The 26376-nt window shown below is 37.5% G+C and overlaps 2 protein-coding genes and 1 long non-coding RNA gene across 5 annotated transcripts in view; 2 read left to right on the top strand and 1 right to left on the bottom strand.

Moving 5' to 3' along the window:
• Positions 1 to 9788, top strand: part of LOC144090485 (mediator of RNA polymerase II transcription subunit 13-like) — a 96285-nt gene extending 86497 nt beyond the window's left edge. The window contains exons 25-31 of the mRNA XM_077621965.1: positions 14 to 156; positions 1007 to 1165; positions 1801 to 1965; positions 2943 to 3106; positions 5429 to 5593; positions 7023 to 7132; positions 8352 to 9788. Of these exons, the coding sequence (XP_077478091.1) occupies positions 14 to 156; positions 1007 to 1165; positions 1801 to 1965; positions 2943 to 3106; positions 5429 to 5593; positions 7023 to 7132; positions 8352 to 8484 (1039 nt within the window). The 3' untranslated portion in view covers positions 8485 to 9788. The remainder of the gene's footprint in view (positions 1 to 13; positions 157 to 1006; positions 1166 to 1800; positions 1966 to 2942; positions 3107 to 5428; positions 5594 to 7022; positions 7133 to 8351) is intronic.
• A 1779-nt stretch (positions 9789 to 11567) lies between these two features.
• Positions 11568 to 13937, top strand: LOC144090486 (uncharacterized). Its single transcript, XR_013305418.1, has 4 exons — positions 11568 to 11631; positions 13007 to 13080; positions 13149 to 13295; positions 13846 to 13937. It is a non-coding gene; the product is annotated as an uncharacterized LOC144090486 (long non-coding RNA).
• A 43-nt stretch (positions 13938 to 13980) lies between these two features.
• The window catches only part of LOC144090484 (uncharacterized), a 214589-nt gene continuing 202193 nt past the window's right edge, over positions 13981 to 26376 (bottom strand). For all 3 annotated transcript variants that reach the window (XM_077621961.1, XM_077621964.1, XM_077621962.1), the window contains 7 exons: positions 16037 to 16192; positions 15768 to 15853; positions 14637 to 14721; positions 14456 to 14573; positions 14275 to 14391; positions 14093 to 14210; positions 13981 to 14037 (listed from right to left, as the gene is read on the bottom strand). The gene's annotated coding sequence lies outside the window, so the exon portion shown is untranslated. The remainder of the gene's footprint in view (positions 14038 to 14092; positions 14211 to 14274; positions 14392 to 14455; positions 14574 to 14636; positions 14722 to 15767; positions 15854 to 16036; positions 16193 to 26376) is intronic.

Genomic DNA, 26376 nt, shown 5'->3' with positions numbered 1-26376 from the left:
TTCCCTGCTGCAGAGCACGGCGACCGAAAGTTTCCGCTCGCAAGATGGGTCTGCAGAAGCTGTGGGAGTGGTGCGTCGGCATCATCCAGATGACTTCACTGCCATGGAGGATTGTGATTGGCCGGTTGGGGAGACTGGGCCATGGCGAACTGAAAGGTAAGTGTCATGGCTTTACAAACACCGACTCGTACGGTGTTTGTAAGGTTTTTTGGGGGTTTGTAAGGGGAATCATAATCATTTATAAGGGCAGTTATCGGCAGAGGTTGACAGGTATGCTTTCACTAGATGGAAGTAATTTATTTAGTAATTTCAAGGATTTCAGAGCAGTTCCCTGGGAATGTTCAAGTTTCATTTTTTCCAGGAAATTGAAACATGTTTTGCTAATGGTTGTTTGCCCTAAAACATAGCCTAAACACAAGTCATTTTGGTTGCATGCTGGGTGTGGGGTCTTAGTTTGAAAACTAGGGGGCACTGCGGAATATTGTTGTCATTTGTGTTTCCTTTAAATGTACTCAAAGTATGTTAGTATGTCGTTTTTGACTGTACAGTAGTACATTATCGACATCCATCATAATTACCGTATTTTCTGCACTATATAGCACACCGGATTATTAATGTGGAACTTCCATGAATTACTATTAAAATTTGCTTCATATATAAGGTGCACCGCATTATAAGATGCAGTAGTACTAGTGTTATAAATCCACTACTTGAAGCTGTAGTTGTAGTAATAGTAGTAGTGGTTAGGAGTTGTGCTACACATGAACTAGATGGAGCTGTGCTAAAGGGAATTCCATACAATGATTAAACAATACTGATCCATATAAAAGGTGAACTGCTGGCTTTTGAGCGAATTCTTTTAGTTGCGTCTCACAGTCCGGAAAATACAGTAGTTAAATAGTAACCTGGTTTGTAAGTCATGAAGATGGTATCTTTATTTAATTGCAGCATGATTCACTGCATGAGACTCTTTGGTTATGCCTTTTTGTCCTTTTATCACCACTAGACTGGAGCTCGCTACTCGGGGAGCACTCGCTGCATTCGATAGGACGCCAGCTCAGAGAGGCCTGTCGCATGTGTGGGATCTCGGCAGTAGACACCCCCTCCATCCTCAGTGCTTGCCTGGTAGCCATGGAGCCGCAGGGCTCCCTTGTAGTCATGCCTGGTGAGTAAAGGCAGAACACTGGAGATCTCTTGAGTACCCACCTGAAGGTGATTGTATAGATTAAGGGTGTCAGACTCGGGTTGGTTTGCGGGCCGCTTTAACGTCAACTTGATTTCACGTGGGCCGGACTATTTTAGATATAATATTTAGATTTTTTTTAAATGAATGAATTAAAAGAACTGGATTAAAAGCCCTGAATATTCATTTTTTTATAGATCTAAAACAATGCTTGTTTTAGCTTTTTTCATATATTTTTAGATTTTACAAAATGATTTTTGAACTAAAAACACAGAAAAAATGATTAAAAAATTACGATTATTGATTTAAAAGGGGGAAAATCAGGAAATTTAATATACATATATACTCTTCATTTTAATTTGATCCTAAAACAGAAAGTCGCCACTCATTATTTACTTTCCCGGGCCACACAATATGATGCGGCGGGCCAGATTTGGCCCCCAGGCCGCCACTTTGACACATGTGGTATAGATCATAGGGTTTTCCATTGAGAGAGCTTAAAATATTATGGACTTCATCCATTCGACTTTTTAACATGACGGATGATTGAATAGCTAATCTTTGAAAACATAAATTTACTGCAAAGACATTAGACTTACTTTTTTATTCACGCACAGACGCTGTGACGATGGGCTCAGTATTCGGACGCAGCACCGCCCTAAACCTGCAGACGTCGCAGCTGAACACGCCTCAGGACGCTTCGTGTACACACATCCTCGTTTTCCCGACGTCCGCCACCACACAGCTGGCGCCAAGCTCCTACCCCACCGAGGACAATAACGGTACACATTAGCTTTTAGTGAATAAAGTAGCATCAAGGTCATGTCTTTAGACAGCCATAAAACTCCACATTCATGGTCAGTGAAATCACTGGCTGGCTTTGTGGCGAAACAAAACAGTGTAAGGCTACTTTCACAAGACTCATGATGTTCGCTCAACCTAGAAATATCATGCTACTGTTGTCAGGAGTATTTAGCAGGATTTTTAAGTATCATGCTGAAATTTGTGAACAAACATTGATTATCCGATAGGTTCTTTTCTGTTTTTCAACATTGTTCATTTGTTTTAAAAAACCAAAACTACCTTGTTTTAATTTTCACTGTCACAAGAAAAATACTACAGTGGTACCTGTACATGCAAGCTTAATTCGTTCCGGGACTGAGCTCGTATGTCGATCTTCTCGCAACTGGAACGGCCGTTTCCCATTGAAATGAACTAAAAACAAATTAATTCGTTCCAACCCTCTGAAAAAACACCCAAAACAGGTTATTGGATTGGAAAAAATGTTTTATTGCTTCTAATTCGCCATCTATTAACAAAGTAACACATAACTAGTGGTTTAATAGTAATAAAATGTGTTTAATAGAACTAAAATTAGACAGATTGCGCGGAGGGGAGAGAGAGTCGCACAGAGAGGGCGGGTTGGGGTTTCGGGGGATTTTCCACAACAACACACTCGTAACCGAACAAACAAATTTAAATGAACTTGGATTAATATATACAGACATACGTTTAATGTAACTTCACACAAAACTGAATTCTAGAGGTACCACTGTATATTCAATGCATACAATGTAGTCACCCAATGATGTATTCTTGTTTTTACTGTATTTAATCAACAGGGGTATTTTTGTTCCCTGTCACTACTTTTTGTTAAATGTTAAATCTTTGATCCTACCATAGTGTGTATTCTCATCATGTAATGATGCACCATTACTCAATTAACAGAGCAGCAAATGAATTTGTTTTGCTCCCCTAGACGACATGTTCGACCTGCCCTTTCCTGATGAATTAGAGAATGACATCGGACATGACATGATGTTGATCACGGGTAACCTCCATCCTTCTCCAAACACTTCCCCTGTACCCTCGCCGGGCTCTCCATCTGGAATGGGAATGGGATCCCATTTCCAACACACGAGGGTGAGTGACTATGAGTCAGTAAATATTTTTCCTACCTCTCAACGAGACAAATTATAGTCGGATAAATTCATCAGAGCAGTGGAAAAAATATTGCATAAATTGAAATTCAGAAATTGGACAACATAAGATTGGAAAAATGTAGCCTGGTCTGATGAGTATTGATTTCTACTGCAACATTTCGATGGTTGGGTCAGGATTTGGCGTGAAATGGATGATCCATGTATGGATCCATTCATTTCTTGGCACACTTTAGGCCCCCTAGAACCAATTGCTTCTCATTGATAACGTCTCGTCCAACCTTACTGTTATTGTTGCTGACCATCTGCAACCATTTATGACCACAGTGGACACATCTTCTGATGGCTCCTTCCAGCAGGCTAATGTCATGCCATGTATTGGAGCTCAAGTGATCTCAGATAGTATTCTTGAACATGACAGTGTACTCAAATAGGCTCTGTAGTCACCAGGTCTCAATATAATAGGGAACCATACGGTACCTGGACGTTTCGTCGAAAGACGTTTGGTCCCCAGACGTTTGGTCAACCGGACGTTTGGTCGACCGGACGTTTGGTCGACCGGACGTTTGGTCGACCGGACGTTTGGTCGACCGGACGTTTGGCCGACCGGACGTTTGGCCGACCGGACGTTTGGCCGACCGGACGTTTGGTAGAACGGACGTTTGGTAGAACGGACGTTTGGTCGCCAGGTTGTTACTGTTGAAACCAGCTCTCAAAATTATAATCAGGAGAGAGAGAGAGTGAGTTTAATATCTAAATATCTAATATCAAAATATCAACAGTAAACGCTGTCATAATTTGACAGCAAGCGAACCCGGCGACCAAACGTCCGTTCTACCAAACGTCTGATCTACCAAACGTCCGCTCTACCAAATGTCCGGTCGACCGAACGTCCGGTCACAGAACCATACACACATACAACAAGTGGTCCCTGCTCCTGTGGTGGTTAGTATACGTGGAATGCTCAAACAAATGTTTTCACCTGGGATTCCTTTTAAATAGTTGTTCCTTATTGAGTGCTATACATTCTTGAAGACACCACCTAAAGCTGGTTTGCACTAAAGCGGGTCTGCACTAAAAACTGATCAAATGTTATAATGAAGGCCATATGTTGTTCAAACATAACACCAATATCTTTTTACTTTTGTAGCAAATGTGGTTTCACAAATAAATTCATATAAATGTACTTATTATGTTCATTTTAAATAGTCTTTTCTAAAGTGATATACCGAAATTGCAATATAATAGTCTTGAATTGTAGTATCATGATCGGATCGTTACCTGTGAATCGTGATACGAATGGTATGGACAGATATGAGGCAAAACACACGCCTATTTCCCTTTGAGGTATTTAGCAACATACTGGTTCAAGCTCAGATCATCGCGATTGCATCTTGACTGACACTTAATGTCACATGACCAAACCGCATGCAAGAGTGAAGTGCTGCCAAGCGTGGAGGAATTTGGCTCGGGGGGCTAAAGGGGCGAAAAGAGACGCAATGACAGTTTCTTAACAGCTCAATCGCAAAGTAGAGAGCAGCATGACTCAAACACATTGTTGGTGTCATTGCTCACCTGAGGGAAGAGATAAAAGTACACTCAAGAGCTGGTTGGATTGCTCAGAAAATTGGAGGCCAGAGCACACCTGGGAAGCTACAGGGTGACCCTGTTTCACAGACAACAAATAACCCAAATTATTTCAGATGTTTAACATTTTATTTTGGCTACTTGATGCTAAGCATAATTACCGGTGGCCCAGTCGTTCTTACTTTCATGTCAAATCAATCAAATCAAAAGCCTTTATTGTCATCATACACGGCTGCGTATAAAGAAATTGGTGGTGCTACTCCACAAAGTGCGTTTTCCCAGTTAAAAAAACATAAATAAGTAATATGATAAAAATATAAAAAGTCACATCCTGGCAAGGTAAATTCTAAAATATTGCACAATCTAAGATATTGCACATTGTTATTGCACACCCCGAAGTTAGTGCACAGAAGGGATTGTGTGTTGTGCACATGAAAATATCCAGAAAAGGAAATAATTTATACACTGGCCACAAGGAACAATTTTAAAGTTCAATTGTGAATAATAGAATCACTCCCATGTGATTGACTGCGATTAACCGTATTGTCATACACACAGACCAATATTAAGTTCAAACGAAATAAAAAAAATACTAGTAGTCTTCCCCATTTGTCCTGACATCACTCTATTTGTCCTATCAGTTATTAGGTGGAAGCCCTTGTTTTAAGCATGTGTTAGCCGTGTTCGTGGTCACTCATTGAATTTACGGTTTTTACAGAGCCAGGGGGAACGCTTACTCTCCAGAGACAATCCCCCGGAAGAACTGAAGCAGCAGCCGCTGGCCCTGGGATACTACGTCTCCACTGCGCAGGCTAGCGGACTCCCACACTGGTTCTGGGCACCGTATCCTCAGGCGGAGAACCAGTGTCCTCTCTTCCTCAAGGTTTTCCAAACACACCACTCCACTTCCGTTTACACTTGGTTCTCAATTTATTTCTTTTTTCTTTTTAGAAGGACCTTAAAAGTTTATTGTCAGAGGCGTAAGGGCCTTGCAACCACTAAGGGACCCTTTGTTATCAATTAATATTTTTTTATTTGGTGCTGCAATTGTACTATCAAAAATGTAATAAATCATTTATTCAACATGCTTACTGCAGATCCTCGCAAGGGTTTCGTAGGTTGCTGATGCCTATCCCAGCTCACTATAGGCCACATGTGTCAAAGTGGCGGCCCGGGGGCCAAATCTGGCCCGCCGCATCATTTTGTGTGGCCAGGGAAAGTCAATCATGAGTGCCTACTTTCTGTTTTAGGATCAAATTAAAATGAAGAGTATAGATGTATGCTAAATTTCCTGATTTTCCCCCTTTTAAATCAATAATTGTAATTTTTTAATAATTTTTTTCTGTGTTTTTAGGTCAAAAATCATTTTGTAAAATCTAAAAATATATTTAAAAAAAGCTAAAATAAACATTGTTTTAGATCTATAAAAAACTGAATATTCAGGGATTTTAATCCAGTTCTTTTAATCCATTTATAAGAAACATCTAAATATTATATCTAAAATGGTCCGGCCCACGTGAAATCAAGTTGACGTTAACGCGGCCCGCGAACCAACCCGAGTCTAACACCCCTGCTATAGGCGAACTGCAGACTCCACCCTAGACCAGTCATCCGTAGGGCACACAGTGAGACAGACAACCATTTGTACTCACAATCATACCACTACAAATTGATCCCACGCTTACCTGCACCGAAGTCAAGCAAGTGAACCCCTACACCAACAGGTGGCTGTAATAAATCAGTGGAAACCTTTATAGGAATTGCATAGTACAGTGCATCGTTGAATCAAGAGAACACAAATTTTTCAAGCCATAAACACTTGCTTCTTTGATTTATGATTGACATTTCAAGCCAAAATTGAGTTATGAACAACCTACAATACATTGCCGCTCAACCTGAATATGGATCAAACACAGTAATACTATTGAATGCACCAGTGTACCAGTAACAAGAAAACCTTTATAAAATCATGTTGTTTCTTTACAATGTATTTAATATGCTCATACACACGCACACACGCACACACACACACACACACACACACACACACACACACACACACACACACACACACACACACACACATAGTTTCTTGAAATTCCATGAGTTTAGAAGATGTAGACCAATGTGAATGAACAAAGCTTGCTTGGAGGCCTTTTTTTCTGTGAGATAATTCTCGTGAATGATATAGGAGAGAGATGAAAGGAGCAATTTTGACAGGGTCCAAGGGATAGATGATGTGGGAACGGATGATGTTCCACGACATTGCAGCTCCCCTCATGTGGCGCTGTGTTTACTTTGCATCTCCACAGGCTTCGCTCCACCACCACATTTCCATGGTCCAGTCCGATGAGCTGGCAGCAGACAAGACAAAGAGGACCCCTCACCCGCTCGATTCAAAGACCACCTCTGACGTTCTTCGGTAAATATACAACACATGTAGCGTTTCCTGCCTGCGGGTGTTGAATGTGATCTAAAGTGACTGCAGAAGCTCTGCTGGTCCAAACCCATTGCGCAATGCTTTTTTAAATACATTTTTCTTGACTTTGAGCTTTCCGGACAATTCTATGAGCAAAATACAGTTTTAATTATATAAAATGTGTATATATATGTATATGTGTATATATGTATGTATATATGTATACATTTGTATATGTATATATGTATACATATGTATATGTATGTACATATGTGTATATATATGTGTGTATATGTATATGTATGGATATATATGTACATATGTATGCATATGTATATGCATGTACATGTGTATATATGTATACATATGTATATGCATGTACATGTGTATATATGTATACATATGTATATGCATGTACATGTGTATATATGTATACATATGTATATGCATGTACATGTGTATATATGTATACATATGTATATGCATGTACATGTGTATATATGTATACATATGTATATGCATGTACATGTGTATATATGTATACATATGTATATGTATGTACATGTGTATATATGTATGTACATGTGTATATATGTATGTACATGTGTATATATGTATGTACATGTGTATATATGTATGTACATGTGTATATATGTATGTACATATGTGTATATATGTATGTACATATGTGTATATATGTATGTACATGTGTGTACGTATATGTATGTGTATGTACATGTGTGTACGTATATGTATGTGTATGTATATATGTATACATATGTATATGTATGTACATGTGTATATATGTATACATATGTATATGTATGTACATGTGTATATATGTATGTATATATACATACATATATATGTATATCAACACAATGATGGTCCAATCCCATCAATACAGCAAGAATTTTCACTAATAAAGGGATACATGTGCAAAGCAGTAATCAAACTATTTAGAAAAAAATAGAATCTGAATCATCTTTTTGTTAAATTAACAACTAATTAAAGTTATTTTTGTTGTTGTTGTGATACCCTCAGTGATTGACAATTTTCAATGTAAATAGTTATGAAAATCAAACAAACCCATGAATAAGGTGCATCCAGACTTTGCTGGTGTACATACAAATATAGATCTTGATTTTTATCATCTTGGAAATATTTTCAGTACAATACTAATATGCTACAGAATCTTTATAATAGTTTTCTTCAAATGCAGGTTTGTATTGGAGCAGTACAATGCACTCTCCTGGCTGACATGCACACCCGCGACCCAAGACCGCCAGTCTTGCCTGCCTGTGCACTTGGCCGTGCTGGTCCAAATGTACAACGCCATCCTCAACATGCTATAGCCGTGCTCTTCTGCGGCTCTTTGTCCTCCTGTTCGCAGTTCCTCATCTCAGAGAGAGAGCGGACTCTCCCGGGAACTGCAAAGTCGCGGTGCTTTCTAATAGAGTGACCCCGCAAAGGTCTTGTCACACCCAAGGATTTTTTTTAAACATCTGCAGAAGAACTCTTCCTACCTGTAATATTTTACAACCAGCAAATTTGCATGTCAACCCGCACATGTGGCATTGTTTTGTCGCTTTTCAGTTTGATCTGGACAAAAAAAAGCGCATTTGAAAGTTGAAAGGTTATCTTTCAACTGGTTTGCAAGTGGCACTTTTTCCTCACCTTTCAAAGGGATGTTGATAAGCAATGGTGGTACAAAAAAACAACAACAAATGATGACAAACGAGGGTGTTTATTATGTAAAACATTTGCAAAGACTTGAAAGTTATTTTGTAATATTAAAACAAAGCAGCCTGTGGCCCGGAGACAGTTGAGATAGGCTCCAGCACCCCCCGCGACCCTAATGAGGATAAAGCGGTTCAGAAAATGAGATGAGATGAGAGAGATTGAAAAAAAACAAGGCCTTTTTATTTCCTAATGGAAATTAAATTCCTTGGGATCTGAAATGAGAGTCAAATTAATGTGATATTTATACAAATTATATCATGTAATAGAATGCGATACGTATATACTTAACAAATATATATTACCTCTTCCAAACAGGCACTTAATTATAATAAAGGGTGATGGATACTTGCCTCTTAAGAAATCAGATGAAGCCAATTCAAACAAATGGTAATTTTATTCTATTTTGTTTGATGGTTTTAGTTCAAAATATGAGGAAGACATTGAAAAGTAAATGCAATCCTTGAAATGGGCAATCGAAGATGTTTGAATTTAATATTGAAGAATGACAAGAATTTGTCTTCTGACGATGTCAAGCAAACCTCATGACTTTGCTATTTGTCACAAGCATGTTTGTATTATACACCATTTGGCTGTGTTTTTCTGGAGTTTTCTAAAGCTGTACATTTCAAGCTTGTTTTTTTCTGTCAGTTTTTATACATACACATATATATATAAATATATATATACATAAAAATATAAATATATACAGTATACATTGCGAAAGTCATTTACTTCCGCCCCAAAATGTGGAAATTGCCAAGTGAGTGTTCACAAATTGTACAGACATGATGCAAGTTTGCAAGACTTTGTTACTTTGGTCATCAATTTGAATATCAAACAGATCCACACAAGTGGGAGATATCTGTTACTTTTACACTATTTTTTAAAGTAAATTATTAAAAGCCTTCCAAGTGAGGACATGCTTGCTGTGCTCTTATATGTGCATCGGTTACACTTACCAGACACTTCACCTTTTGATTTTCATGGGACAGTCCAAATGACCTTTATGTGAAAAAATAATGAAGTTCCTCAAAGTATTAAAGAGGAAAAAAGTAGGTAAAAATAGTCAACTCTTTCTTTTTGCAGATTTTTTTGATTCTTCAAAAATAAGCAGGAGTTGACAACTCACAATTCGGGAGCAAAAAGAAAGCAAGCAAGGGAAGGAGTACTGTAAATCAAGATTTTTTTTCATACAGCCAAGGTAAGGTGGGTCAATTTCAGTAGGTGACCTCTCTCAGAGAAATCATCCTACCATGCATGTTTTTGGAATGTGGGAGGTTGACTGACCTGGGCTTGAACCTAATAAGTATTCATGGACAAAATATAGTCATTAACATCAGTCTGTGATTCAGATACTTTTTTAGGCCAGCGGAAAAGGCCTTGCAGGCCCTGACGGTCTACCACTGGGTATCAGGATATGTATTCCCAAATATAGTATTTACACTACTGGAAAAATTCTAAACATATTTTTTTCCAACATTAAAAGGCTTTTTGATTTGCCTCATTAAAAGTCAACACGCACCCAACGTTTGCTGCCAGCAATCTAGTTCAAGGACTTAAAGTTAATATCCAGTCAATGTCTCTACGAGGAATTTCCATGTGAGAGCCCACTCCAAAAAACGTTTCTGCTGAAGATCTCCATTGCATTTGTACGAGGTGGTGCTATACCATCAAGGTCAGAGGAATTGAATGAGGGGCCAAAACATTTTATCGCGAGCGAGCATGGACAGGAAAAGCAGGGAAAAAAATCACTTTCAGAGCCAGCGCCCCCGACTTGGAGAAAAAAAGATAAGTGGTTGAAGAGTAAAAGCCAGTGAAGGGTCACTTGTGGAACCACCTGTCTAATGGCCACAGCCCCTGAAGGAAGGGGATTTTTAATTGACCGTATTGTGTTGCCGGCAGATGGCCTATTAGACCATGGATGTACGACGACCAAATGACTTGACCGTGGGCCGAAGGAGAAGGCCAGATCTGTCGAGGCATTAGCGACGCTAACTCGCTTGCAGTTGGAGGTCGATGTCATTTTAATTTGCTTTTCTAGCTTTGTGACATCCAATAATGAGGAACAGATAAAAAAGGAATCGCATAAGAAGTCCAATGAAAAGGGGGCAACACTTAAAATGCAGAATGTGGAATTGAACGGACTCGAGTACTGTTATTATAGTTTCAAAATACTAATTAAAATGGCCTATACTTTAGAAATAAGCATGCTGCACATGAAGCCTTACTATACATGGTCATTTTTGCATGAAAAAAAGCCTTACTATACATGGTCCTTTTTGCAAGAAAAAAGCCTTACTATACATGGTCATTTTTGCAAGAAAAAAAAAGCCATAAAAAGTGGAAAATCAGGAAATATAATATTCATCTATAATCTTCATGATCCTAAAACAGAAAGTCGGCACTCATGATTTACTTTCTCAGCCCGCACAAAATGATGTGCCGGGCCAGATTTGGCCCCCGGGCCACCACTTTGACACCCGTGTTGTATACAATACAATGAAGCATTCTTTGCGTGTCAAATTTTAAACTTTTAATGGAGTCAGATGGCTTGGAATAATGGTGAGTTGATGTAAAATACTAAGTCAAATGTTACTCAATATTTGGTGAAATTGGTTTACTAATATGTACTGTTTTATAGCATCAAGACCTTGGTTACGCCTATTGTCGACGTAGCTGAGTTAATAAAGCGCATGCGCAGTAACCGTTCCTTTAGGAATGCCTGTCCCACGCTGACGATCGACTAGCACGCCAACGAGGTAAGTAGGAGAGCAATTCACTGGCCTAAATGCGTTTTTATCACGCTATCGGGAGATTTTTCAGCAATCAATTGAGCCCAAAACGCCAACAAATATCTTAGTTTAATGCCAGGTTTAGCACGCCGTCGACAATTTAAGTTTGCGCCTCTTTTCCTCGCCGGCTCTGTGCTGTATGGTAGTAGTTAGCATTAGCCTTAGCGTCACGATTTGACTTAAAAAGTATGTTGTCTGTTTTCTCTCCTTTATTGAGTCGTGTAGCAAGACTTTAAATTTAATCAAACAACGCCGAGACATCAACCGACAGTTTGCTGGGTAAATGCTCACTCTAGAATGACATCGAGGCACGACTTAGTGTGTTATGTAATGATAGTTTTCATTGCGAGTGCTAAACACCCATTGCCGATTTGTAATTGTTCTGTTTTTAGAAAAAAAAAGTTATACAAAACTGTTAAGCCAATTTGCTCCTAGCTGTTAACGTTAGTCTGTATATTTAATCGCCGTATTCAAAACTATTAGGCCAACTTTCTCCTAGCTCACTGGTGTCAAAGGGGCGGCCCGGGGGCCTAATCTGGCCCGTCGCGTCATTTTGTGCGGCCCGAGAAAGTAAATCATGAGTGCCGACTTTCTGTTAGGATCAAATTCAAATGAAGATTATACATGTATATTATGTTTCCTCATTTCCCCTTTTTAAATCAATAATTGTAGTTTTTTAATCCATTTTTCCTTTTTGTGTTTTTAGTTCAAAAAGCATTTAGTAAAATCTAAAAATAAATATATTTAAAAAATTCTGTTTTCCACTCTAATATTGAACATATTCCCAAAAATATTTTGTTTCCTTTTGAAATGAAAAACAAATTATTATAAGATATTTTCCCTCATGAAGAAAAAAAAAAAAGCTCAAACAAACATTTTTTTAGATCTATAAAAACTGAATATTTAGGGCTTTTGATAGTTTTTTTTAATCCAATTTAAATAGAAAAAAATATCAGAATATTATTTCAGAAATGGTCCGGCCCACGTGAAATCGAGTTGACGTTATTGCGACCCGCGAACCAACCCGAGTTTGACACCCTTGTCCTAGCTGTTAACGTCAGTCTGTATATTTAATCGCCTTGTCTGGAAAAGGAAAAATAGCACTTGGCACTCGCTAACTAATTTTCATTCTTTATCGTGATCGTTTATTAAATTTCTTGTAAGATTTCTCTATCCCGCAATTGTTTGGCAACCCCCAAATACCTTGGTTAAATCAAATTTTCCCTGTTTAGCATCAAGATAAAACTACTTCCCCCAAAAAACAACTAAGCCTATCTGTTGAATCTCCAGGCTCTCTATATGCTAACTTATGCTTTTTTGTGTGCAAATTTTCCCTGTTTAGCCCCAAGATGCAGCTCTTCTAGCATGCCTAGAGCACTATTGAGGTTATAGAAGAGGAGACTGTGCCAGATCAAGGTAAAACTACAACCCCCCAAAAAAGTTGAATCTCCATTTTGCTTTTTTTTTTTTTTTGCATGCAACAGGCCTGAGAGATCTTCCTCGCAAGTTGCCCACTTGAATCATATGGTGTCTCTGTACTTCTGAAAATCCAAATTAAATAAAAGCCTAAATCATCATGGTGATATTTCACTGGCCATTCATTTCCACAGCTCTTTGACTAAATCTTTAAGGTAAGAAGGATCTCAGAGCAGGAATTCTAAGTGTTTATTCCCCCAGTTTTTTAATTTTCTTTCTTCTAATTTTATTTTCTAAGTGTTTATTCCCCCAGTTTTTTTAATTTTCTTTCTTCTAATTTTATTTTCTACGTGTTTATTCCCCCAGTTTTTTTCCCTAAATTTTATTATCCAAGTGTTTATTCCCCCAGTTTTTTTCCCTAAATTTTATTTTATAAGTGTATATACCATGTTTTTTCCAAATTTTATTTTCTAAGTGTTTATTCCCCCAGTTGCCTTTTTCCCCCCCCCCAAAGTGTATATACCATGTTTTTTCCTAATTTTATTTTCTAAGTGTTTATTCCCCCAGTTTTTTTTCCCTAAATTTTATTATCTAAGTGTATATACCATGTTTATTTTCTAAGTGTATATACCATGTTTTTTTCCCCAAATTTTATTATCTAAGTGTTTATTCCCCCAGTTTTACATTTTTTTCCCCAAGTGTATTTTACAAAAATTAAGTGTAAAATTGTTTTGTGAACCTTTAACTAAAATGTCTTGTCTACAGGTGGACAAACTGGAGAAAAGACCAAAGAGAAAATGCCAACTAAGTATGTTAAAGTTGAAATGTTTACCTGTAAATAAATTTTTTAACTTTGATTGTTACTTGCATTTTTTTGTTAGATAAAGACAAACACATGTATACATTTAAAAACTTTTATTTTGGACAAAGAAACTCTCCTTGGCACCAGGTGGAAATCTGGAGGGAAAAAGGGGGTCAATACAAAGTAAAACACAGATTCACAAGGTCTTACCTTTTATTTTGAAAAAGTTTGGAGATAGGTTCTGGCGTAACCCCCAGCACCGAGAAATGTGGGGGTGCATCAGCCTATCTGTACATAGGCAGGAAACCAGGTCCCCTTGGGTGGAATTCTGGAAAACAAAAAAAAGGGGTCAATACACAAAGTTAAGTAAAAAACCATTCGCAAGGTCTTACCTTTTATTTTGAAAAAGTTTGGAGATAGGTTCTGGCGTAACCCCCAGCACCGAGAAATGAGGGGGTGCGTCAGCCTATCTGTACATAGGCAGGAAACCTTGTCCCCCCTGTGGAATTCTGGAAAACAAAAAAAGGGGGTCAATACACAAAGTTAAGTAAAAAAGCATTTGCAAGGTCTTACCTTTTATTTTGAAAAAGTTTGGAGATAGGTTCTGGCGTAACCCCCAGCACCGAGAAATGTGGGGGTGCATCAGCCTATCTGTACATAGGCAGGAAACCAGGTCCCCTTGGGTGGAATTCTGGAAAACAAAAAAAGGGGTCAATACACAAAGTTAAGTAAAAAACCATTCGCAAGGTCTTACCTTTTATTTTGGAGATAGGCTGACACACCCCTTCATTTCTTGGTGCTGGGTGTTATGGCAGGAAACCTTGTGCCCCTTGGGAACTCTGGAAAACAAAAAGGGGTCAAGGCACAATAGATTAAGTTACATAAAAAAGAAATACAGACTAGGGCCTAATTTGACTAAAAAAACTCCTACGTTTAGCTTTTTTTCTATAAAACATCAAAAGGGTACCCATTATTCAGACACTGCAAAAGGCAATATTAGACATGCTCCTGATGGTCTGGTTTTCTTTTTGTCTGCCGCAGAGACTAAAAAATGATCCGAGTCTTTAAAGGCCCCTATCCAGTTTCCTCCACAAACAAATAATCAGGATCTTGATGTGGTGGGAAATATAGAAAACACACTGACAGGGGCCCACAAGGTACAATTTACATGAAAATAAATAAAATAAATCCTACTTCTGCCTCGAGTTTTTCAGTCAATTATTTCAAATCCATTCATTCTTAAAAAAATTAATATCCGAAAAGCTTGTTTTTCTCTTATGCAGAGGAAAAAAATGTTTAAATGAGTCAAAAATGACACCTGCACTAGTGTTGAATAAATGTCTTAGGTTTTGTCAGAGCCCTGAGGTCTTTAAGAAAGTTAACGGGGTAAAAGTATATAATCTATTTGAGTGCACAGTTCCACTACATGGCAGATTTTTGTACCAATTTCGTCATACGCAGTTATCTGGGTATGATGACAAAGCTTATGTTCGATTATTATTTGTAAGTTCAGAAAGATGTGAAACTCACAAGCGGAAGCTGCTCCTCCACTTGCCACTATAGTATTTTTTTTTAAAATTAAATTCAATAGGGATGACCCTACTTTACAGTTTTTCATTTATCACAGCCATGTCTGGTGTACATTAACCGCGATAATCGAGGGATTACTGATTATTCCTTACACGTCCACTAATGGCATTTGTGTGGGTGACTTATCCACAGGTTTTTGCTATTAAAAAAACACCAAGCTAGTTAGTGTTTTCATTCAAAAGTTGAATGTATCATGATGAAAAACGAGCCAATTGCGCAAAGCATTGACTACTGAACGCCGACGTTTAAATATTACACGGATAGGGAAAATCGGAACTATTTAAAAATGACTCACTTTGTTATGGCGTCGACAAGATGCCCCTTTCTGGTCGTTTTGGCCGCATTCTTGATGTTTCCCAGCAGTCTGTGCTCGTTGAGGGACTGAAACACACAATGGAATGATTTCTTTTTAAACAAAGAGCGATCGGTAACGCAATGTAGCCAATTTGTTTGCAAACATTTTGCTGTGTGCACACACATGGGGCTACATCACGTCAACGAAGCATGCTCTTATCACTCTTAAGACGAGAACTAGGGCTTCGAAATCCCCAAATGACAACGTACCAAACTTGCTGCATCGTCCTGTGGGAAGTTTGTCAGGCTTTCTTCGGCAAATCGTCACTTTCGAGCTGCTCTGCAGTGCACGCCCGTGTTGCCTCCCGGCTCATCAGCCATTTTGGGGTTTGACGTCGGCTATTTGAACTCTGACCGCGGCCACGCCTATTAAAAATAGACACAAAAAAATATAAATTGCTTTCATAATAACGTGCGTTAGTCAGTGTGTGTGGGGTGGGGGGGCTGTAAATGCTTTTTGGTTGGACTTTAATACTTACAAAAAAAAAATACATTGTTTTCATAATAACATGCATTAGTCAGTGGGTGGGGCGGAGGCGGGGCTGTAAATAGGTGTTGATTGAGCATTCATACTTAAAAAACACATTGTTTTCATCATAACGTGCATTAGTTAGTGGGGGGAGCTGTAAATATTTGTTGGTTGGGCTTTAATCCTTTAAAATACAGTATTGCACATTATGAACATTGTGATGACATGCACTTTAGTGTTTGTTTTTTACTTCTAGACATTCCAATAATGACAAGGCAAAGTCTGGCCAATTCGTGGTGTAGTGGTTCACTCACCTAACTGCCATGTGGGAGGCTGGGGTTTGAATCCCAGTTGGGAAACATTTTCCGTTAGTTGTTTCTATATATTTGTAGTCAAGACCTTCCAATAATGACAAGATAAAGTGTGGCCCATTCGTGGCGTAGAGGTTTGTTCACCTGACTGTCATGTGGGCAGCTGGGGTTTGAATCCCGGTTGGGAAACATTTTCCCTTAATTATTTCTATATATGTGTAGTCAAGATCTTCCAATAATGACAAAGCAAAATGTGGCCAATTTGTGGCGTAGCGGTTTGTTCACCTGACTGCAATGTGGGAGGCTGGGGTTCAAATCCCAGTTGGGAAACATTTTCCCTTAGTTGTTCCTATATATTTGTATTCGAGACCTTCCATTAATGACAATGTGAAGTGCGGCCAATTCGTGGGGTAGAGGTTAACTCACCTGTCTGCCATGCGGGCAGCTGGGGTTCGAATCCCGCTGTCGTTTTACTGATCACTACACCATGTAGTTCATTAAATGGATGATCCTTTTTTATTAAAATAAAGACTTAGTCATTTTTTCAGCAAAACAATTTATTTCCGATCAGCCTCCAGTCAGCCGAAGGAACCATGCAGTCATTGACTGGCAACAATGGGACGTGAACCCTCGCCTCCTACATGGCAGGCAGGTGACTGACCCACTACACCATGAGGCAGTCCACGTAAACATGGTCATTTGGTGCTTTTATTTAAGGAAAGACTGAATGACTTAGTCTTTTTTAATGGCAAAATGGTTCATCGTCCACCAAGATTCGAACCCTGCCTGCCCACACGGCAGTCAGGTGAACAAACCTCTACACCATGAAGTGACCACACTTTACTTTGTCATTATTGGAAAGTCTTGACTACACAAGGTTGTTTCTATTTAAGTGAAAAATAATTCCCAACTGGGATTCGAACCACAACTGCCCGCATGGCAGTCAGGTGTCATTTTTGGAAATTCTTGACTACACACGGTTGTTTTTATTTAAGGGAAAATGATTACCAACTCGGATTTGAACCCTGTCTGCCCACATGGTAGGCTGGTAACAGAACCACTGAACCATGAAGTGGCCACACTTTACCTTGACATTATTGGAAAGTGTTGACTACACACATATATATAGTATATATAAATAAATAACTAAGGGAAAATGTTTCCCAACCGGGATCGAACCACACCTGCTCACATGGGAGGCATGTGAACAAACCTCTACACCATGAAGTGGCCAAACCTTACCTTGTTGTTTTTGGAAACCCCTGAGTACACACGGTTGCTTCTATTTAAGGAAAAATGACACATGAAAAGGCAGGATGGATTTTGGTGAGTAAAATATGGCTATATTGCTAAATAATCTTTCAATTGTATGAGGTTATTATTGATGATTTTTTATGTGTCGCAGCTGTAGCTGCAGTAGAGGTTTTCTAGCCATAAAATAGTTTTTGAGGGTTGGATTGATTCCGACAGCTGAAGGCGTCGCTAGGAAATCCATGGACTGCCACTGTCATGAGGTAACCCGAGGTTCCAATCCCTAGCTATCCGTTTATCACATCTACAACCACATTTGGCTACAGCTACAAACCACACAAATATCTTTAGCCGGAAAAAAATGAAAGGAGTGCCACAAGGTGAAGGTTTATGAACGCCTGCGGCCCCAAACACATAAGGAGGCCTGAAGAAGGTGTGAACATTTGAGAAGAGAGTCTTGTAAAGGCATGTTTAACTCCACGCACCGCCCATACATTGTCGATGTCACATTTCAGATCAAGAAGATGTTCACCCCTCGGGCGCACGCAAGTTGAATGCATGCAAAGGTGAAGATTAGTGGTGGCACAATACCTCCAAGTTGACTCACCCCTGTAAAACTTATGATATTTTGCAGCAATTAACTCAATCAAGGTCTGAGCAACAACTCCAAGAGATCCATGTCTTAACTTTCTATCTTTCCTGCAATTAAGTATCATGTAGTAAATGTTGAAAAACGCGGCAAAGTTTGAATGCGCACTTAAAACCCTTTTTTTGTTTTGTTTTTAAGTTGCAATACAGAATTGAGACTCATGTGTGGCACCCCTGGGGCAAAAGTTCCAAGAGGTAAAGTTTTCAGGCATGAAGGTTAGATGAGAAGAGATTAGAAAACAAATGTGAGATAATGTGCATAACAATTTGATTTTTCAGTGTTAAAACTTCTAACAAAAATTCCCAATCACGCAGCACATTAATTCAAAAGGCCCATTGACACCTGTCACATGTACAAATTTGTCCAGGCCCTTTTGCACCCCAAGCCGTACAAAAAAGGTCAGGAATGTTAGAAAATAAATTTAATTTAGATATAATTTATTTTCCGTGAATTTTTAATTTTAACCCAGGTTTGCACAATTACAAGAGGAATTCGGTAGTCTATTCTATGCTAGTATATAGCATATATAATATCTATTTTGACCCACTTTCAATTTCATACTCTGACTCATCACACGATAAAGTCAACGATTCTCGACTACTGTTTTCCATTGAGTCTTATGCGCCCTGCCTGAATCTTTACCTTCGATTATGCTATTGCTATCAACTGTGCATACGCAAACCATCACACAAATTAAACAAAGAAGTATATACTTATGGGGGTCTATTATATTTAGAGTGAACAGACCACTTTGTCGGAGTGAATGAATGAACAGCTGTTTTTGTTGTGCCTGACATACTTTGAAAGGGATCATATTCATGGCACAAATCAAACTCCTCCAGACAGGCCTACAACTCGCCAACATGGTGTAATTATTCCCTAAGAACACACAATAAAACAATTACGCAACATGTTTCTTTGCTCTCCTCAATAGGCACTCAAGTTGTTTTTGCGGCGAAGCGATGAGGCGTCACTCACTCCGAGGCACTCTCGGCCGTGGAAGCGAGGCCTATCAACGCCTCTGAGATGTAAAACAAGGCCTCTCCACGCTCATTCTTTCATTGTTGCATTAATGAGTTGAGCTGATTATCAAGAGAAAGCATGTTTGATGCAGCTGTCAATCACAACACCCAAATATGCCACACACCTGTGTCTCAATCCTCTGCGAGTAGAAAATGCACTCTGAAGGAGAGCCTTTGGGCGATTATACACTCCTCTGTGTACGTGCTGCCTAGCAACCACAGTGGTCTTTTTCTTTTTTTTTAATACTCTCAGCGGCCTTTTGTGCATCAACACAAATGGTGGTTAGAGCTAGGTAATTATTCCATTTAATTATTAGACACAAAAGTATGTTATTTTCTCCATGTCTTACACTTGATAATGCTAGAATAATCGTGCGATGTGATGGGGAAGAGTGGCTCCCATCACCATTTGCTGTAGAACTAATGGAATTAAACATATATCAACAATGAAAATTTTTTAAAGGCTTTTTACCATGGGAGAAGGCAAGAGTACATTTTGCAGACCAGAAAAATGGCACTCAAAACCATGGTTAATTACATTACAGTATATATGTGTGTTTTTATATATATATATATATACACATATATATATATATATGTATATATATATGTATATATATGTATATATATGTATATATATGTATATGTATATATATGTGTATATGTATATATATGTGTATATGTATATATGTGTATATATATATATACATACATATATATATATATATATATATATATATATATATATGTATATATATATATACACAAATATAAACACAGACATACTTTGATGTAACACCTAAAATAGCCACAGAGAGGCAATGTGACTCAACAGATGCAAGTATACAAATGATATTAAGTCATACTTTTCCCCAAAGACAGTCACTTAGACATACAAAAATTATATTTTGTAAATACAGGGCCATTCATTAAGAACCTGTTTTTCATTGTGACGAAGAACAATGTATGACAGTGAAAAACATAACAACCACAACAATTAAAAAAAGATTCTAAACAACTTTTTTTCCCGTATGCTTTTCATTCAATCTTCATATTTCAAAACCCTAATAAATCTGGTATTTTATACACCCAAACAAAGCATTATTGTTAAATTTAAATCATTTTTTAGGAAAATAAACATAAAACAAACTAGACCAGAGAGGGATTCACCACCCCAAAAATGATGTACGAACACGTGTTTGCCTGCAATACAATTTTTGTTGACCAAAGCATTATTGTTAAATTTAAATCATTTTATAATTATAATTACTACAGGCAATGTAGGCGACTCTGCTTTCCTCCCACATCTGACAAACATGCTCCATCAACCCGTGCGACCCTTTTGAGGATAAGCGGTTCGGCAATTGAAAGTACGAATGAATGTATGTTTATATGTTAGCACATCTGTACACATTTATTGGTTCGAAATGACTTCTAATTTCTAAAATAATTTCCAAGATAGTATATGAAAAAAGACCTACCTTCGCAATCAAGCCTATTTTTGATCAACATAAATAACACAACATATTCTTGTGTTCCTACATTAGTGTGTGTATGTATGTGTGTGTGTGTGTGTGTGCTCCCAGCTTTCACCTAGTGAAGTCAAGGCCTCCACATTGATGCCTCTCGAAATACAACAGATTTCAATATATTTACTGTACACAGACGAGTGCAGAGAGGGTGACGAAGTATCTGCAGGACAGTTACTTCATCACCCATAATTACTCTTGTGATGTGTCTCAAATAGGAAAACCGGAGTGAAGCCGCCAACATTTTACTGTCAGTGTCACATCTCCGAGCCGCTGAACACATTTACAGTGGTGACTTCTCATTGTGGATGCCTTGATGCTCATGACAAGTGACACACTATCACACAGCACCGCACTCCCCAGTGCAGCCATCTCTGTATATGGCGATTATCCTTACAATAACAATGACAACATTCATCTCTTTGCTAAAAAAAACAAAACAAAAAAAACAAAGCTTCAGTGGCTCCTGTGATGTTCGCTGAGCAGGTCGACCCCAACCCCACCCCCCCTGGAATCACCCTCCCTCTCCCTCCCCTGCCTTATTGTCTCTGGTTCTAATTTAGCCGTCCTAATCGTAAAAGCATCAGTCCCATAGAAAATTAAAAAAAAGACAGCCAACCTTTCCTGATTCAAGGACCTTTTTAAATTTTGTTAATGATGAATTATTGAATAACAGAATCTGGAAAAATCGAGCTCACTTGTGTAGTTGTGGTTAAAACTAACACCATCCTTGTTCAGAGTGCTACCCAGCAGGCGGAAGAAGTGTCTTTTTTCCTTTTTTAAATGAATAAGAGGGCGATCAGAGACTCTCCTTTATGATTACATTAGCCACAAGGACTGTCAGGCTCTGGCGTCTGCTTATAATTTCAGTCATCGCTCTCCATTTGAACGCAGCAGATGTTTCCTCACGTCAACACGCCCCTGACAAAACGAGATGGAGAACCAGTCTATATTCCAAAGGCGGCCAACTCAATGCCATGGACCAGAATGAATGTTTGTGGCCAAATTATAGCAGTTGTAATACAAAGAAAAACAAATATCGTGAGAAGCATTTTTGTCTTCCGAGACACACGAGGTGAGACATAGATCGATGACTTTCTCTGAAAGACTCGGAGGAACTCAAACCTCTTTATCTATTAGAAGAAAATAGAGTGATTTAGTGGTTACGGGTGACAGTGGGCTGTTGTGGTTGACTTGACTTGACAAGCCATTTTTTCTTGTTTGACATTTGAAGCAACAAAACTATTCAAAGTACACCAATACACCCTAACCTGCAAGGATATTTTAAAATACTAAACTTCGTATAAACAAAGCTAGACACAGTAAAACATTCACAAATGTTGATACCAGATTTTCTGGACACTACCTCAATAGTATACCTCAAGATAATGGTATGTTTAAAAATAATAGTCATGCATCTTCTCCCCATGCCTGCGTGGGTTTCGTCCTGGTATTCCACTTTCCTTCCACATCCACAAAACTGGTTGAGCACTCTAAATTGTCCCCTCGGTATGACTGTGAGAGTGAATGGTTGTTTGTCTTAGTATGCTCTGCGATTGGTTGGCAACCAATTGAGGGTGTCCCCCGCCTGGTGCCCACCGTTGACTGGGAAAGGCTCCTCCAGGACCCCCAAGATCTTTGTGAGGGTAAGCAGGCCGGCAATGACAATCAACTATTCAGTCTTTTATGGTACCTAGGTCTAAAAATAGTGCGATTTCAGGTATGTACGTATATACCATCTGGCGATGTGGTGACTTGAATTTCTAGCATTACTACTAAGACACCCTCATTTAGGCTGCATTAAACTGCAATCTTACACGATAGTAAACAGATTCCTCCTCAAATATGATTTTTAAGCTGACTATTCACACTATTTTAAGCAAGTGTCCCAATTTCTGGGCCTGTTCCAACTGAGCCACGTTTTAGACCCATCAGACACACTACTAATTATTACAAAGGAAAGATACTGTATTTTTTTGGATGATAAGTTAGACCTGAGTATAAGTTGCACTAGCCAAAGAATACACAATAAAGCGGGAATTTTTTTTTTTTTAAAAACTTAACAATATCGGGATTAATTTCTATATCTGGCTTTGTGAATATGAAATTGATCTAACAAAATACAAAGTTGAATAAGTGTATATAATTTAAAATTTTTGTACTCAAATGCAGGATTAATTATTTTTCTATCTAACCCCATTTTGTATTTTGGGTTTTATATCTCTCGCTGGATAGAGTTGAGAGAGATATAAAATGACTGAATACTAAAAGAAATTAGCAGAATTTTGTACAAATACAATCACAATTGGATGAAATTGCACTTTTTAAAATCAATGAAACACTCCTATGATGAAACAATTAAATGATTATATAATGGAAGCTTATATTGATACATTTCTACTTAATGTGTTTATCTTCTTTAAAAAATTAAATTACGATGCTGTTTCAGGGAACGTGTGTAATCCTCATTATGTCATAATTGGGTGCAAATATTTTGTTATTTAATTGCACACAAAGAAAAAAAATACAAAAAAACAACAACCTATACTAATAAAAACAGATTTACAATTTTCAATTTGCTTGGAAAGCAATAAATAAGCCAATTAGAACAATTAAAAACATATTTTAGCAATATTTGCATAAATCTGCCAATTTTCTTCACGGAAAAAAATAAAAAATGATCTTCCAAGTAATGCTAACCCACATTATAAATAAAAAACAAGCACACGTAAATAATAAATGACAAACATTCCTAAAATGACAACCATTCCTGGAAACATGGAAACTATCAAAATCACTAAGAATGAGCTTTTAACATGAAGACAGAATTACTCAATACAATTTCTTTGGTTTACAAAACGAAGACAGATCCATCATTACGCATTTATGTTTCTAATACTCTTTGATTATTTCTTTTTTTCAGCAAATAAAAACAATTGGAGCCATGCAAGAAGAGAAAAGGATGCAGACATGACTAATGAGAGGTGACATGTTTTCAAACTCCCTTCAACAACGAGGCGCTCTAAAGTGCTCCAAAGACAAATCAAGTCTTCAAAGTCTTCATGTAATATTTCCCCTGCTTCTCCACTAGTTTAAAAAAAAGCCATTCGAGGGGAAAAACACGCACACACAAGGTTAGGATGTTATTGTATCAATTTGACTGGGTCAGCCCCAATTAGGCTATTAAGGCTTTTTTTTCTCCCCCTCCCCAAAACGGATTTTAGGGGATAAAACGCTTTGGATTCTTGACATCCCTTTAGAACTCACGTTTGTTTGACTTTCTGATGTGATGTGTTCAAACTTACTTCATAAAAAGGTCGAGGGGTGATGGGGCGCGTTTTCCCCGTTTTGTGCCTTTTCAAAGCAGAGGGCAGAAGGAAAATAAATAGTTGAAATCCCATGAAAAATCGGGGAGTGGGCATTTCAAAGAGGGGATACAATTGGAAAGGCGGCGTGGGAGTGGGAGCGTGTTTTTTTGCAGAGCAGCCACTGAATGGCGCTCGGGACTTGCAAGACATATTTGATAGGAATTGTGCAATAGGAGGAAAATAGGAGAAGAAAGTGCGATGGTTTTTAAAATTGTGTGAAAAGACAGACGCTGAAGTAAAATGCTGGAGAATTAATTTGGTGTAAAGTAAATGTTGAATTCAGAAATATGGAATTTACCTACGTTTTTTGTGACCACTTTTTCATTGGGTCTACTTAATGTTATTTATTGTGTTGACTGCAACTTATTTATTGTGTTGACTGCAACTTATTTATTGTGTTGACTGCAACTTATTTATTGTGTTGACTGCAACTTATTTATTGTGTTGACTGCAACTTATTTATTGTGTTGACTGCAACTTATTTATTGTGTTGACTGCAACTTATTTATTGTGTTGACTGCAACTTATTTATTGTGTTGACTACAACTTATTTATTGTGTTGACTACTACTTATTTATTGTGTTGACTACTACTTATTTATTGTGTTGACTACTACTTATTTATTGTGTTGACTACTACTTATTTATTGTGTTGACTACTACTTATTCATTGTGTTGACTACAACTTACTTTTTGTGTTGACTACAACTTATTTATTGTGTTGACTACAACTTATTTATTGTGTTGACTACAACTTATTTATTGTGTTGACTACAACTTATTTATTGTGTTGACAAACTACTTATTTATTATGTTGACTACTACTTATTTATTATGTTGACAAACTACTTATTTATTATGTTAACTACTACTTATTTATTATGTTGACTACTACTTATTTATTATGTTGACTACTACTTATTTATTATGTTGACTACTACTTATTTATTATGTTGACTACTACTTATTTATTATGTTGACTACTACTTATTTATTATGTTGACTACTACTTATTTATTATGTTGACTACTACTTATTTATTATGTTGACTACGACTTATTTATTATGTTGACTACGACTTATTTATTATGTTGACTACTAATTTATTATGTTGACTACTACTTATTTATTATGTTGACTGCATATTTATGTATTACTTATTTATTGATAATTTATTTATTATTTATTGATTCTTTAGTTGTCTATTTGTTTGTTGTTGTTGTTGTTGTGCACTTCCTGGTGAGGCTTTAAATCTAATTATACGTGTATAATGACAATAAAAGCATTCAATTCAATTCAATTCAATAGTTTGGCACACAGTCTGAATAAGACGTTACGATTGAATTTTGATCGTTTTGAACATTTTCAGGAGAAAAGATTTTAATCCTTTCAAATTGTTAAACTTCCGTCTGTTTGTCATTCATTTTGGATGTTATTTGTCCTTTATATAAGAAAATATAATAACAATATAAGAGATTTTAGCAAAGGATGGAGGCATTTTATAGACAATTATTTCTAAATGCCAAAGTGTAATGGGATAAAACGTTTTCTTGTTAATTCTGTCATGTTAGTGAAAGCTTATAACTTGTTTTTATTTAAAAAAGCTACTCAAAACGTTGATATGGCAAAGCAACTTGAGTGTCAAAATATAACAAAGCGCTTCCTTCGCTTTAGTCAACCAGTCCTTCAGGATTTAAATACAGAAGCTTAATTCTCAAAAAATGTCAATTCAAAACTCAATAAATACAACTTCATGAATAAAACAATCCAAAATACACCAGTAACAAAAATCCCCAATTAAATTTAGTTTAGAATCAGGCAAAAACGACATAAAATATGTACACACACTTCAATTCATGATGTATTAATAGGAATAATAGTTAACTATTTTCAGCCAAAGTTGTTGTGAATACATTGCATGTACAATGTACTTTGCAATGTATACATATGCA

This window comes from Stigmatopora argus, chromosome 16 (genome assembly GCF_051989625.1).
Source record: "Stigmatopora argus isolate UIUO_Sarg chromosome 16, RoL_Sarg_1.0, whole genome shotgun sequence".
NCBI lineage: Eukaryota > Metazoa > Chordata > Actinopteri > Syngnathiformes > Syngnathidae > Stigmatopora > Stigmatopora argus.
This window is presented reverse-complemented; position numbering and strand designations above follow the sequence as displayed.